The 14,281-nt window shown below is 40.4% G+C and overlaps 1 protein-coding gene across 1 annotated transcript in view; it reads left to right on the top strand.

The window, feature by feature from the left end:
- The window catches only part of LOC119488306 (cartilage oligomeric matrix protein), a 13,982-nt gene extending 347 nt beyond the window's left edge, over nucleotides 1-13,635 (top strand). Inside the window, exons 2-19 of the mRNA XM_037769850.1 lie at nucleotides 2,224-2,297; nucleotides 3,146-3,197; nucleotides 3,584-3,732; nucleotides 4,370-4,507; nucleotides 5,037-5,114; nucleotides 6,456-6,608; nucleotides 7,228-7,332; nucleotides 7,716-7,823; nucleotides 7,922-8,081; nucleotides 8,367-8,485; nucleotides 9,002-9,054; nucleotides 9,157-9,350; nucleotides 9,441-9,619; nucleotides 9,711-9,759; nucleotides 10,031-10,227; nucleotides 11,133-11,305; nucleotides 11,541-11,680; nucleotides 12,041-13,635. Of these exons, the coding sequence (XP_037625778.1) occupies nucleotides 2,224-2,297; nucleotides 3,146-3,197; nucleotides 3,584-3,732; nucleotides 4,370-4,507; nucleotides 5,037-5,114; nucleotides 6,456-6,608; nucleotides 7,228-7,332; nucleotides 7,716-7,823; nucleotides 7,922-8,081; nucleotides 8,367-8,485; nucleotides 9,002-9,054; nucleotides 9,157-9,350; nucleotides 9,441-9,619; nucleotides 9,711-9,759; nucleotides 10,031-10,227; nucleotides 11,133-11,305; nucleotides 11,541-11,680; nucleotides 12,041-12,099 (2,180 nt within the window). The 3' untranslated portion in view covers nucleotides 12,100-13,635. The remainder of the gene's footprint in view (nucleotides 1-2,223; nucleotides 2,298-3,145; nucleotides 3,198-3,583; nucleotides 3,733-4,369; nucleotides 4,508-5,036; nucleotides 5,115-6,455; nucleotides 6,609-7,227; nucleotides 7,333-7,715; nucleotides 7,824-7,921; nucleotides 8,082-8,366; nucleotides 8,486-9,001; nucleotides 9,055-9,156; nucleotides 9,351-9,440; nucleotides 9,620-9,710; nucleotides 9,760-10,030; nucleotides 10,228-11,132; nucleotides 11,306-11,540; nucleotides 11,681-12,040) is intronic.
- The last annotated feature ends 646 nt before the right edge of the window (nucleotides 13,636-14,281 follow it).

Below are 14,281 nucleotides of genomic sequence, written 5' to 3'. Positions count from 1 at the left end.
ATTTTAAATATCTTCTTTTTTCATCAGTATCTCATGATGTAAATGAGTATCTGACTTTCTGGAACATTCAGAAAAGCTCAGAGGAGTTTTCTGTTTTCTGAGTACACATCTGTACTTAGAAAACACAACGCGGAAAAACAATCAGTGAAAGTCTCATTTATCTTTTTATTAGCAGTGAGAGTGATTTATCTCCAGTATCTTCTCTTTCTGCTGTGGAATCCATTCAGTAAACAGAGATACTACTAATGGGAATACCACATTTCCTGCGCTTGACGCTCAGGAGCTGTCTGCCCTTGTACGGTTCCTCTGGAGGAAGGGGTGGTGGTGAGGGGGGTGATGGGGGTGATGGGGTTGATGGGGGTGATGGGGGTGATGGGGTCTTTGGGTCAACTAGCACCATGTTGCTTCAGGATCTGACCACACCTGAGCATCCCATCCTGTTTTTAGATAAACTTCATCAACCTGTCTTCCAGAGAATCCATGATTTTTTTCTTTTCATCACCTAAGCAATATTTTTATAATAATAATGTAAAATGACAATGTGACAGTGTAAACAAGGTCACTCCTAGTAATCTGCTGATCTTCTCGGCTTTTACGGAGTTTTATAATGAGTTTCAGCTCATCGTTTAGCTGTCTAGTCCGTCACTTTACTGTTTTAGTTCACTTTTGGGGGTTGTTAGAGGCCATGTGATGATATGTCAATAGCCCCGTTTCCACCGCAGGAACTTTCACCTGGAACTAGGAACTTTTTGAGGAACTCATTGCCTTTCGACTGCAGGGACCAGGGTCTAAATTAAGTCCTGGGGACGTTTTCAGGGACTTTTTACCCCCAAAAAACATCCTGGTTGGGGGGGGGTAGTACTTTCTGAAAGTACAGGAACTTTTGGGGTGGAGTTTGCAGAGATGACCGTCGCTGATTGGTCAAACACACACACACAGGGCTGCTGCTTCAACTGTACCTCTTCATTCATAAAACAAGGAAGTACTCTAGTATCGTTTTAGGACAATTTTAGGAGAAGGGTAGAGTATTTCTTCATTTGAGAAAAGACAGACAGAAAAAGAGAGAGAGAGATCACGTAAGTGAGCTGAGAGAGCGAGCTGTACAGCGGTGCTGTGAATGAGAGAAAAACAAGTTATTTTCGGATTGTTTCATGACGGTTAACTTCTAAAGCACAAATAAATAACCGTCAAACACTCAACAGATGATTTCCTGTGGAGACAGATGGTCTTAGTGTCATTTTCCTCCGCTGCATTTCATCCCAGCATCTTTGCAGGTCTTTAGACCGCGGTGGAAACGCAGACAACAGTCGGCTGAAGGAACCTTTTAGCTCCCTGAAAAGTAGTTCCTGGGACAAAAACTTTTGGTGGAAACCTGGCTAGAGTTTTGTTCACAACTTTGTTGGAAAATAAAAAACAGTTATTGCAGATTTAAAGTTTTTATGCGACAAACGCTTGTGTTATTTGCAGTTTCCTCACATTTCTGTCTCCCAGTTAATCACACTTTTACTTGTTTTGTTTCAAAGATTTATTTTTAGCATTTCTGCGTTGTTGGTTAGTTGACAGATGTTTGAAAGAAGACAAATTGCATCGAAAATCCAGATCAACACTCTGTTACACTGTAGAAACACAAAGTCACCCACCAAGTTGAGGTCCTGTTAGCACACAGGCTTGAAAAATGTATCTTCCAGGAAATCTCATATCATTCCATATCTGGAAAATCAATTTTGCGGCTGCTATCATAACATCTCTGACTCCAGTGAATGCGTGGGTGGTGGATACAAACGAGGCCTGCGGTGGCTGAGGACCGTCAGGTATTAGACTTTGATATTTGACAGGCAGTGGATCATGTTTTACAGGAGGACATGTGTGTTGTCCCCCCCTTTCCCACATGTCCATATTTGCTCCCCAGTGAGCTTCTGGTCCCAGTTAATAGTAACATTACTTGTCAGCTTCAATGAGAAAAGCCGAATAAAACTTAAGTATCAGGTTTTGTTAGTAAAGTGCAGACACAAAAACCTTTCCTACATGAATGGCAAAGAAAAATAAAAGTATGACCTTCAGGACGTTATGGGTTTGAAAAATTCAAACTGTCTCAGAGTCCGCGGTTAAAACGTTGTGTATGTGAGGACGAGTACACTGGGAGGGTAAACCATCTGGTTAAAGTACCCGTGGTTGTGTTATTTATGTCTTCAATTGGCTGTAATGATTTTTTTTTCTTTTCAGATGGAGAAATTATCAGTCAGATTAAATTGACGAACCTCGCACTGGCTGAGATTAAAGAGCTTCTGAAACAACAGGTAAAACAGTTTTAACATTTGAACAGCAAACATGACGTTAATATGCATCTGTTCATAATGCCGAACACGAGTGTGCGTGTGCACGCAGACAGGGCTGCTTATCGATCATTTGTGTTTGCAGATAGAGACTGAAATTGCTGAAAGTTAATCAGATGCATTTGAAACATGAAGAGATAAAACTGGATATTAAGGATTTTAAACTAACTCCTTTATATTTATGCTGGTGTACCAAAAGGCTCTACTTCTAAAAGCTAAAACGTTATCTTAAAGGTGCAGTGTGTAGGATTTGGCGCCATCTAGCGGCGAGGTTTCAGATTGCAACCAACTGAAACTACAGTGTGCCAAGTGTGTTGGAGTACTACAGTAGTCGACGCAAAATCATGAACACACAAATGTCCCTATCTAGAGCCAGTGTTTGGTTTGTCCGTTATGGGCTACTGTAGAAACATGGCGGCCGGCTCCGTGAAGAGGAGCCGCTCCCCTATGTAGATATAAACGTCTCATTCTAAGGTAACGAAAACACAAGTATTATTTTCAGGTGATAATACACTAAAGAAAACATTCTTATTAATATTATTTTCAATTTCTGCCAATAGGTGCCCCTAAATGTTACACACTGTGCCTTTAATCAAGCAGAAACAATTTATAAAGTGCTTATTCAGTCCTCAGAAATCATGCTTTTTTTGTAGGTAAATATCTTAATATAAAGGTGTTTCCAAAACAAATTTAATTCATATGTCAGCAGCTGTTCCAGTAGTGAGCAGGCGTCCATTTAAATAAAACTGGATGGTTGATTAGATTCAGTTTGATAGGCATAATACAAATATTTGATTGAATTGTTTTTCCAGATTAAAGAGATGGTATTCCTGAAGAACACAGTGATGGAGTGTGAAGCTTGCGGTGAGTTGGCCAACCGAACAGATTTATCAGTACTTTACTTACATGCTTCTGTACGCGAAGCACACATTTTCTATTTTAACATTCAATGTTTTCTCAACACTTACATTTGAAGCTTCGGTTGTTGTTCAGATGATTCTATGCTGATGATGACGGCTAATATTTCTCCCTTTCAACACGGTTTTGAATAGTTGCTGAACTTTTCAAGAACTCTTCTCCTGTAGTTTTTTTAGACTTTCAGCCTGTGTACAAGAATAATATTGAGAAACAATATTCATATATGTTGACGGGAGTTTCATATCATCATACTGTATAAAGCTGATGAACTACAGAATCTGTCAGAACAAATTGGACGAGATGAAATATTTAAACCGTCTCTCTCTCTTCAGGGATGGGAGGAATGACGCCTCGTCCCTCCTGCGTGCCCAACCCCTGCCACCCAGGGGTGAAGTGTAAGGAGACGCCTCAGGGTATAAAGTGTGGGCCCTGTCCTGAGGGCATGGAGGGCAACGGCACCCATTGCACTGATGTGGACGAGGTACACAGACATATCATACGACAGGTTACATGATACAATACAACACTATGATGGTAAAATTATCAGTTTTTAGATTTAGGGGATTTTAACACCTCTTCCTAAGTGGACGCGATGCGAACAAGCGAACATCAGAGTGTTTCAGTTTTTCTCAATGAAGATGTCCGAACCTGCGTCAGCGATCAGGCTGAGCGACGTGTCGCTTGTTTAAAAAAATGCTTTCCCTGGCTCGGTCGCTGTATGATAGGAAGAGGTGTAAGCCTTAAGGGCTTTACATAACAGGGGCGCTTTTTTTCCCGTGTGATTAATTCGACAAAATATTATTTCAAACTGTTGTTTGTCCTGAGTACCTTCACCCAGGACGTCAATATTACGCGGCGAAAAAGCGACATGCTTTGTTTTTGGAATGAGGTCTATTTTCTGAGCATTCGCACCGCTAATTCCAAAGAAATTTCAAATAGGTTACTTGCTAATTATCACCTAATTGCCATGAAATCTGCGGACCAGTAAAATGAAGTGTTACCCAAAACTCATTAGACAAGTCATTAATGAACTTGAAGGCTCACATTTGAATGTGATCGTCTTAACAGAACCAGATTTGGATTCCTGATGTGCGTTTCTGTGTCTTTGTTGTCGTCAGTGTACTGTGATGCCGTGTCACATGGGCGTGCGCTGCATAAACACCTCCCCGGGTTTCCGCTGTGGTACCTGTCCTGCTGGATACACCGGGCCCCAGGTCCAGGGCGTCGGCCTCGCCTACGCCACCGCCAACAGACAGGTCACCAGCGTCTAAAAACACACAAACACACACTGTTCAGCTCCTCTAAACTACTCTACTAACTAACTAACATATTGTCACCCAAGATTAATTGATTCAGTCACCTACAGTACAGTAATAGTTAGTACTGTACAACCTATGCAATTAAACGTTTAAAAAGTACTGTGAAAAGTATCAAGATGCTGTTTACTTCATTATTAATAGTAGTATTATTATATTACGCAGCCTATTATTGGTATAGTTTTTGATAAAACCTATGGGAGAAGAAACTCCCCCCTCTTCAGCTCAACATCTTTTCTTCTCACCAGCTCTTTTCTAAATCCATCACCAACACCTCCTCTCTCTCTCTTCTGTACATACAGTATGTCAAACAAGGTGCACTGGTCTATTTCAGCACCACCTTCATCCTGGACACAGGACTGTCTTCACTCTGCCGCACTTCATTTTTTTCTGCCTCTTACTCCAGTCTTGATGTGGAAGCCCATTGAAGTTATCGGATGTTCTTTCTGTCTGTTTTTGTCCTATCAAGGTGTGCAGAGATATCAATGAGTGTGAAGGCCTCAACAGTGGAGGCTGTGTGGAGAACTCTATCTGTATGAACACCCCTGTGAGTATAAACACTAGGAATTTAAAATAAATTACTGACTGTCACATCTGAAGAAATATACAGTATGTAGCCCGTACAACCCACAAGAGAAAATTACTTCAGCACACTTAGATTTATATTTTTGCAGGATCACATATCATGTTCCTGAAGTGCTCTCTGAGGGATGCAACCGTTTCAGGCATTCGGTGCTCGTTAAGTTCGCAAACGGAAGAATGTTGAAAATGCAAACTCACCAGAGGAAAGGTCAACTCTCAGCGGCAAAACAGGACTTAGAGCGAGACTGTAACTTTTAAAAGAATAAATAACACAAAACTTCTTGTTGAAGTTGAATTCATAAGCATGAAAATGCTCCACTACTCAATTCAATACATCGAAGGTTTTGTTACTCAGGCTGTTCTCATACATCATTCTTAGCTATACCTACAAAAAGAAATTCACTGTAATTCGTATATATCCCACAAAATCAATTTGTATGTAATCCACGTGATTGTGAACCAGGGAGAGCGTTAAACACCCCATAAGGAGGAGGCCAGGGGTGAATGGTCAGGTCAAAAAATACCATATATTGCCCAGGAGGCCGGTGTTCGTACCCCGTGTGAAACACTGTCATGTAACTTCCGTACTGAAGTTACGCCACCTCCAGTGATATTTTAACCCAAACCACGATCTTTTCCTAAACCTATGGTTTTCTTACCTAAACCTAACAAAGTTGTTTCCTGTGAAAATGGAAGTTTATATTCAAAAGACTGGAGCGGAAATTGACATGTGCGTCACATGTTGCTGGCCGGTTGTAGGAAAACGCACAAAAAATTAAGAATAACTTTTCGTAGATATCATACGGACCGTTGTGTGAGGATACGTAGCGTCACTAGAGCCTTGCTTGGTCTGGTGTGACTAGTAGCTTATGGTGGCTACTGCTAGCAAACTTTAGATAGATATTTCTATATAACCGATGATACTGAGTCAGCTCATTTAGCATTTACCATGATCACCTCTGGCCACAGTGAGTGCCCTTTCAAGCCCCTTTACACTGTGCAAATAACAGCGATGTTGCAGGTTGATTGCATTTCACATTGCGCAATAAAAAAAAGTCTAGGTCACAATCTGTGTCACACTGTGTGCTATCAATTTTGAGGCAAAATATTGCAAGCAGAGACACACGATCAACTCGTCCATCATGTTTTGAAAATGCAGCAAATAAAAATGCAGGCTTCCCACTGTTCAGTGCAGGTTCTGGAGTTCCTATCACAACAATACTAATAAGTATGTACGACCATATTGTAGACTGATGTTCGCCCTTATCAGTGATATGATGGGTGTGTTTCCTCTGTGTGTCATCAGGGCTCGTTCAGATGCGGTCCTTGTAAGACGGGCTACGTTGGGGATCAGCGGCGCGGCTGTAAGCCGGAGAGAGCCTGTGGGAACGGCCAACCCAACCCCTGCCACGCCAGCGCCGAGTGCATCGTCCATCGAGAGGGTAAAATCGAATGTCAGGTGAATAAATCGAACTTTCTGCTTCTTGTTCTGAATTCATATCTCTCTGAGCAAAAGTGGGCAAATTCATTGAATATCTTCATTATCCACTTATTTAAGTTTTATTAGTTTTTCTGTGCTAAATAAATCTCTCAACAGGAATTAATGACAACGTAAGTTAATTTGTTCTAATGTTTTTTATGTGTCGCAGCCCCGGTTATCGGTTTGTGTACTTTCACATAAAAATCTCAGCAAAAGCTTTCAAAAAAGTTTTTCTCTATCATCATTAATCATATTATATTTATCTTTTGTAAGAACACACTGTCTTTGATCACCCACCCCTTCACTATCCATTGATTGTGTAAAATCTAGCAAATTATACTTAATTTACTGCCACAATTATTTTTAAATTCCTCTAAAAGAGACAGTCCGGTTGAGCTTTAAAAATACAAGTTACAGGGTTTGTACAAAGCTGCTAAACATATAATGAAGACCCAGCTCTTTGACTTATATAACGTTTGTGCCAGATATTGTAAAATCAAAGGTCTGTTTGAGCACTTAAGGTCTTCTAGAACTGTATGTACAGCAGGGCCAATGAAAACAGTCTGTTCAGTACATAAAACATGATCCATCCTCACAGTGTGGAGTCGGTTGGGCTGGAAACGGCTACCTTTGCGGGGCTGACATCGACATCGATGGTTTCCCCGATGAGAAACTGGCCTGTCCTGAGAATAACTGCAACAAGGTGAGTCTCCATGAGAAACCTTTAAAAATGACACATAAACAGCATAAATGAACACAATTTAGTCGTCTGCAAAGAATCAAATATTCACTGGTTTTATATAAATGTGGTAATATACTGTATGTTGTGACACCTGGTGAGAAATTGTACCTTTGTAGAGTATATAAAGTTGATTTTTTCTTTTCTTTTTAAGGCTGTGGTTTGGGGTTTGAATTGCTTTAGAAACAACAATTTGATCATCATGGGATTTCTTAAATTGAAGCACGTTCTCCATGGTGGGAGAAACTGGTCCATAAAATTGTATATCAAACACTTATTTTTATTAACTTGATTGGAGCTGATTTTAGTATACTTTAATAGTGAGTATTTTTTTTCTTTCTTTTCAGGATAATTGTCTCACTGTTCCAAACTCTGGTCAAGAAGATGCCGACCGTGATGGAATGGGAGATGCCTGTGATGACGATGCAGATGGGGATGGGATCCTCAACATGCAGGTTCATGCGTAAAAGACAGTGATGGGATATGAAAATGATAAATACATAAAAATGAATGAAAAGTATGTGTACATCTATGTTTTTTTACTTCTTTACAGGATAACTGCGTGTTGGTGCCCAACGTGGACCAGAGGAACATTGATGAGGACGACTTTGGCGACGCCTGCGACAACTGCCGCGCCATCAAAAATAACGACCAAAAAGACACAGATGTGGACAAATTCGGCGATGAGTGTGATGAAGACATTGATGGGGATGGTTAGTATTCTACATGCCACTTCAATACAGATTTGTTCATTCATTAAGTATTGATATTTTGAGTTATGAACGGTAGATTTAAAGGTGCAAATTCATTGTACCGATATTTGTAAATACTAATATAAGAGAGGTCTGTGATGTGAGTTATGATTGTCTTTGACACATACAGTACGTACAGCTAAATTAAGGCTATATACCAAAAACCAGAAAAACTAGAGGTGTAACGGAGTAAGCAGGGCAGTAATATAAAGTCACCTGAACATTCACTTCCCACTTTAATCTCAGGAATCCCCAATCACCTGGATAACTGCATAAGGGTTCCCAATGCCGACCAGAAAGATCGTGATGGAGACAAAGTGGGAGACGCCTGCGACAGCTGTCCTTATGTTCCAAACCCTGACCAGGTCAGAAATCTCTTTTTCACGTTGTAAGCTGGTTCTGCAAGCATAAACATGTAGCCTTTAAATCAAGAATATGTATTTGAGTCCGGTGAGCCAAAGTACAAACAGGTTTAACTCTTAAGACAGAATCACAGACTGTATACTGGACCATAATTTACTAAATGAACATCATGCTGTATTGAAGAAGACTTGAAACTAACGATTGAGACCATAAACTCATGTTTACAATGTTTACTGAGGGAATAAATCAAGTGAGAGGTAGCGTCATTTTTCTCATAGACTTCTATACAATCAGACTTCTTGTTGCAACCAGAGGAGTCGCCCCCTGCTGGCTATTTGAAAGAATGCAAGTTTAAGGCAAGTTGAGTTTGCCGCCTGGACAGAAAAATGAAAAAAATGAATACGGCACAAATAGGATATGCCAAGTAAAGTGGAACTTTGCAAATTGGTGCTAGTGCAACTTCAGCGAAACCTTAAAACTCCTAAAACACTTACAATAATGAATTCAATCTTTCTCAGACGGATGTGGACAACGACTTGATCGGAGACCCCTGTGACACCAACAAGGACAGGTACTGTGTGACCTCATCAACCACATCACAAATATTTATTTTGAACTATCTGTGTAACGAGTGTACTGGAGACCCAAATCTGTAAAAGTGTCTCTTGTCCAGTGACGGCGACGGTCACCAAGACTCCCGGGACAACTGTCCGGCCGTCATCAACAGCTCCCAGCTGGACACCGACAAAGACGGCATTGGAGACGAGTGTGACGATGACGACGACAACGACGGCATCCCCGACCTGCTGCCACCTGGTCCTGATAACTGCCGTCTGATCCCCAACCCTCTGCAGGAGGACTCTAACGGTGGGTGATGCCCAAGACTACATCTAGTAAATAACAAATAAAGAAAACAGGTTTTGTTTTTTGAGAGAGTCTTTATATTCATCTTCTCAGGCGATGGTGTGGGCAACATATGCGAGAAGGACTTCGACAACGACACTATCATCGACACCATCGACGTTTGTCCAGAAAACGCGGAAGTCACCCTCACCGACTTCAGGGAGTACCAGACCGTCGTTTTAGATCCGGAGGGAGATGCACAGATCGACCCCAACTGGGTGGTGCTGAACCAGGTTAAGTTTGGTTTATATATTTTTTGTGTCCCAAAAACCTAAACGTCTTCTTCATCCGATTTCTCTTAAATCAACTGTTCTGTTTGTGCAGGGAAGAGAGATTGTCCAGACTATGAACAGTGATCCTGGGTTGGCTGTTGGTAAGAGCATTACAGTGTATCTGCTATTTAAATGAATAGTTCTCTTACTGAGAGGTAGATGAGAAGATTGATATCACTAAGTTAGAGGAGTTGTCTGCACATCTACAAAACCTCAGTGGGATTGGTGCTGGAGACAAAAAAACAACAAAATTGCAATCCAAAGAGAACTTGGATCACAGCTCCCTTTAATCATATTGTTGGATGTTTCAACTAACTGCAGGAGGATACGTTTATTCCTCAAAATGTCTGACTATTTTAATGTCTCCACCAGGCTACACGGCTTTCAGCGGTGTGGATTTTGAAGGGACGTTTCATGTAAACACGGTAACGGACGACGACTACGCAGGATTCATCTTCGGGTACCAGGACAGCTCCAGTTTCTACGTGGTGATGTGGAAGCAGGTGGAACAGATCTACTGGCAGGCAAACCCGTTCAGAGCCGTGGCAGAACCGGGCATCCAGCTGAAGGTAGTGTACCGCTCTACCACAGACAAAGGTCGTAGAAATTAAACATTTTAGCAGTTTCGTTATTAGAAATACCAGTACCACGTTCTAATAAGTCTCCATAAATAAAGGGTTTATAAGCTGTAATGAATGACTTATACAGTGTCTAATAAATAATTTATTAATGATCTGATTATAGACTGTACATATAGATGGAAGACGCGTCTCCACTTCCTGCATCTTCCTGTACTGTACTGTACAAAAGTGAAGCCAAAATAACCCAGATACAGGAGCAACCAACTTGAGATTTTGACACAAGTCCCACATACCCGCCTGAGTCAATCGCAAGTCGAGCACGGCCGCAGCTTGTTAGAGAGAATCACAGCTGTCAATCATGACGTCTCAGCACCTTTTTATAGCATCACATAACTAATTAAAACCAAACTTATCCCAAAAATGAACACGTGAACATCCATCAGCGTGATAAGAACTACCTAAAATGACAGAAACCATCTTGGGAAAAATGTATTTGACATGTACTTTGACTTTTTAGTTTAGCTCATGCCCCATCCACTAACATGGAGGGGGTGGGATTTATGGCATATACTGCAGCCAGCCACCAGGGGGCGATCCAGATGTTTTGGCTTCACTTTTCGTGTGCTGTCATGTCATCCATCCTTTATAAACAGTTTATGTTTTAGATCAGTTGTAAGCCGTTAATGAGAAACTTTTAGGTTGCCCAGTTGTGGAAAATCTTCTGGAAAAGTGACCTGCAATTATAAAACCATTATAAACCATGTAAAAAGAGTTCTCATAATAATCCAGTCAGTTTGTAAACGTTATAAATGCTTATAAATTGATTTTGGTCCAGATTTCTTTATTTGGAAGTCCAGAATCCAAAGACTCTTGTCCTTTGTGGTTTTGAAAAGGCTGTCAAGTCAAACACAGGACCAGGTGAAAACCTGAGGAACGCCCTGTGGCACACCGGCGACACCAGCGACCAGGTCAAACTCCTGTGGAAAGACGCTCGCAATGTTGGCTGGAAGGACAAGACTTCTTACCGCTGGTTCCTCCAACACCGACCAGCCGACGGCTACATCAGGTAATGACTGAGTTAAAGGAATACTCCCTCACTTGTTTGCAGGAAGTCAGATGTTATTTTAACCATTTCATGTCTTTGCATTCAGTTTGGTCCTTGACATGTTTAGCTTAAACTACTATCCTCTACCAACAGAGAAAATATACACTTTTCAGCTGCTTGTTTTCGAACAAACCTACAAATCATAAATCAGTTTGTTGCTGTGTGATGTCGTTTCCTTCTCTCTGTCGGCGTGCAGAGTTCGTTTCTACGAGGGTCCTAAGATGGTGGCGGACACAGGCGTCATCATAGACACCACGATGAGAGGAGGTAGACTGGGAGTCTTCTGCTTCTCCCAGGAGAACATCATCTGGGCCAACCTGCGTTATCGCTGCAACGGTGAGAGGCGTCTCCGATTCAGAATTAAGAAGATTATAACTAAGCGTTAATGTGCTTTTTCCACATTTTTCAACGAGGGTTAAGGGACATCAACTTAAGTTATTCCAAAGCTACATTGTTGAAGTTAGATGAAAGAAGCATTCCTATACATTTTACTCACCTGTTTCACAAAAACACATTCTGATAAATTTGGGTGTGTAAACTGGAAATAGCCAAATCTAAATATGAAATAAAGATACAGTATGAATCCAGCCACAAATGCCAAAAGTAATTTTCCTGCTCCACGTTGAGTATTTTTCCTTCGGCAGTTCAAACTGTAATCCAAACAGTGACTTCACCTCATGCTGTTTCTCTCTCCAGACACTCTTCCTGAGGACTTTGACACCTACAGAGCTCAGCGGGTCCAGCTGGCGTTCTGACGACAACAAACGGGCCAGGGGGATTCTGGGAAACACTTTCCAAAACACAACTGGGATCAGAAATAAAATCATCACTTTGCAAACATTTATATATATATTAAAAAAACACACTAGTAAAAGCTCTTCAGAGAGGAGCGGTAACATAACACAGATGTTTGAATTGTTTGGCTGTCAACAAACAGAAATTTCTGTCATAATTAATAATGTGACAAAATATTGTCCGCTGTATATTCATATTTCAAGTTATACTTTTGAAAGAAGAACTATTGCAAAGATTTAGCTGTCACTAATAAATAAATGTGGATTTTGGTAAATTACGTGCAGCGTCTGGATGAATCTAAACTGTTTACTGCTCAGCTGATTGTGCATATTTAAAAATACAGATTCTAGTCTAGAAATAATGAAATGCTTGATTTGAGAGGTAGTTTTGAATTGCAAACATGCTTCAAGATGCTTCAAGAAGGGATAAATAATCTTCTAAACTTGTCAAATGTCATTGATAATGCAAATTATGTTGAAAATCGTATATTTCCCCCATGTTAAGCATCTTTAACTATCTAGAAAAGTGCTCTATAAATGAAACGTATTAACGGTGAAGCCCTGTCATACAATAGCTCTACTGCAAAAAAGGTCACATGTTTGATTTTCAGTAACAGACGTGACTTTTTTTTTTCAAACTCAACAGCTTTTAGTGGAAATCAACATTCTGAACATTTCACAAGCATGCACATATCCAAAATAATCTTTTAAATTTTGCATTTGGAAATACAGATTACAAAATAGAAACGATAGCAAAGACAATATACAACAGGGTCGAAACACCATGCATGTCCACAGCAAACACACTGCCATGTTGTAAAATGACATCGGACAGTTTTTTTTTTAATCAGCATATTCTGCAAATCAAGACTATGTGCAGAGAAAAATCTGTCTTCCACATTCAATTTAATTGACATTTTTCTTTCATCTTATAAACAAATGGTCACATAAGGAGAATCACATGGCAACAAATAAATAACTACAGATCTTTTACTACGACTTACAGGACAACAGTGATATTATGCTATTCTCACTATAAGCTTTAAGTGCAACTTAAACTGTGTTCTTCCAGAGACAGTTGTAGAGTCATTTAGAAAACCCCGTGTTATTAAAGGGACATTTTATTCAGACCTAAAACACTCTGGGAACAAGCAGTAAAGACCGAGCAGCAACTCTTTCCTTTTATCCCGGGACGCCTTTTAAACACAGGACTCCTGTTTGAGCTTCACTCATCTGCGTCTTCAGTTTGGGACACGATTTTAAACTGTCGCTGCTTTTTTTAACACGACGTAAACATGAGCTGTGCTAACAAGTATCGCAAGTCAATGGTGTCTCAGACTAAAACAAGCAGATGAGTAAAAAACTAAATAGTTTAGAAAACATACTTTGAGGTGATTTGTTCATCTCATCGGTTTGGAAAATGGACTTTCGTTCATTAGCCTGAACAGTTTTGCTTTCCATATTTCCGTGTTTAGCCTCAGACGCAGCAGATTTTTGTGAAATTGGCACAAAGTCTCAAAATGCAAATTCATGCTCGTGAGAAGGAAATGTTTTCCCACCAATAAAGGATTGGCAAAGACATGTAACTGCCAAACACAGTTGACTTTTTTTACCCAAATAACGGCCTTTCTTTGTTTCCCAAATTGAATCAAGTATTAGCTGCCTAACATGAACTAAACTGCACCCGATGAGACTGTTAGCAGGCCATTGAATCCACGTTAGTCGCTACAAGCATCATAGATGTGGGTCATTATGGGCCTGCTACGCCTACTACGTTGTAAAAGTGAAAGCTAAACTTAAAAGCAACATGTTCTAACACGTTGTAAAACTGAATGAAACGCACAAACAAAAAGGCTTCTTTAGGTTTAGGCAACAAAACAAAAGAGGTCGCTATCGTGTTCTTTTATTCCTTCTTTCGGTGATCGCCCATGCAAATAGATGATAAGACCTACTAATTGGTATAGTAGCCCCCTTTTTACCCACATTTATTGAGCTTTTCGCGACTGATAACACCTATTTAATAACCTGACAAGTGTTTCTGTTAGCTAACCTTATTGGACAACCTTTGTCATACTAGTTGTTAATCTCTCACTTTTATAATGCACACCAGCGATCCTGACCAGTGTGAGCTTCAGTGCAACAA

Source organism: Sebastes umbrosus, chromosome 5 (assembly GCF_015220745.1).
Source record: "Sebastes umbrosus isolate fSebUmb1 chromosome 5, fSebUmb1.pri, whole genome shotgun sequence".
NCBI lineage: Eukaryota > Metazoa > Chordata > Actinopteri > Perciformes > Sebastidae > Sebastes > Sebastes umbrosus.
The sequence above is the reverse complement of the archived record's forward strand: the minus strand, read 5'-3'. Positions and strand labels throughout refer to the sequence as shown.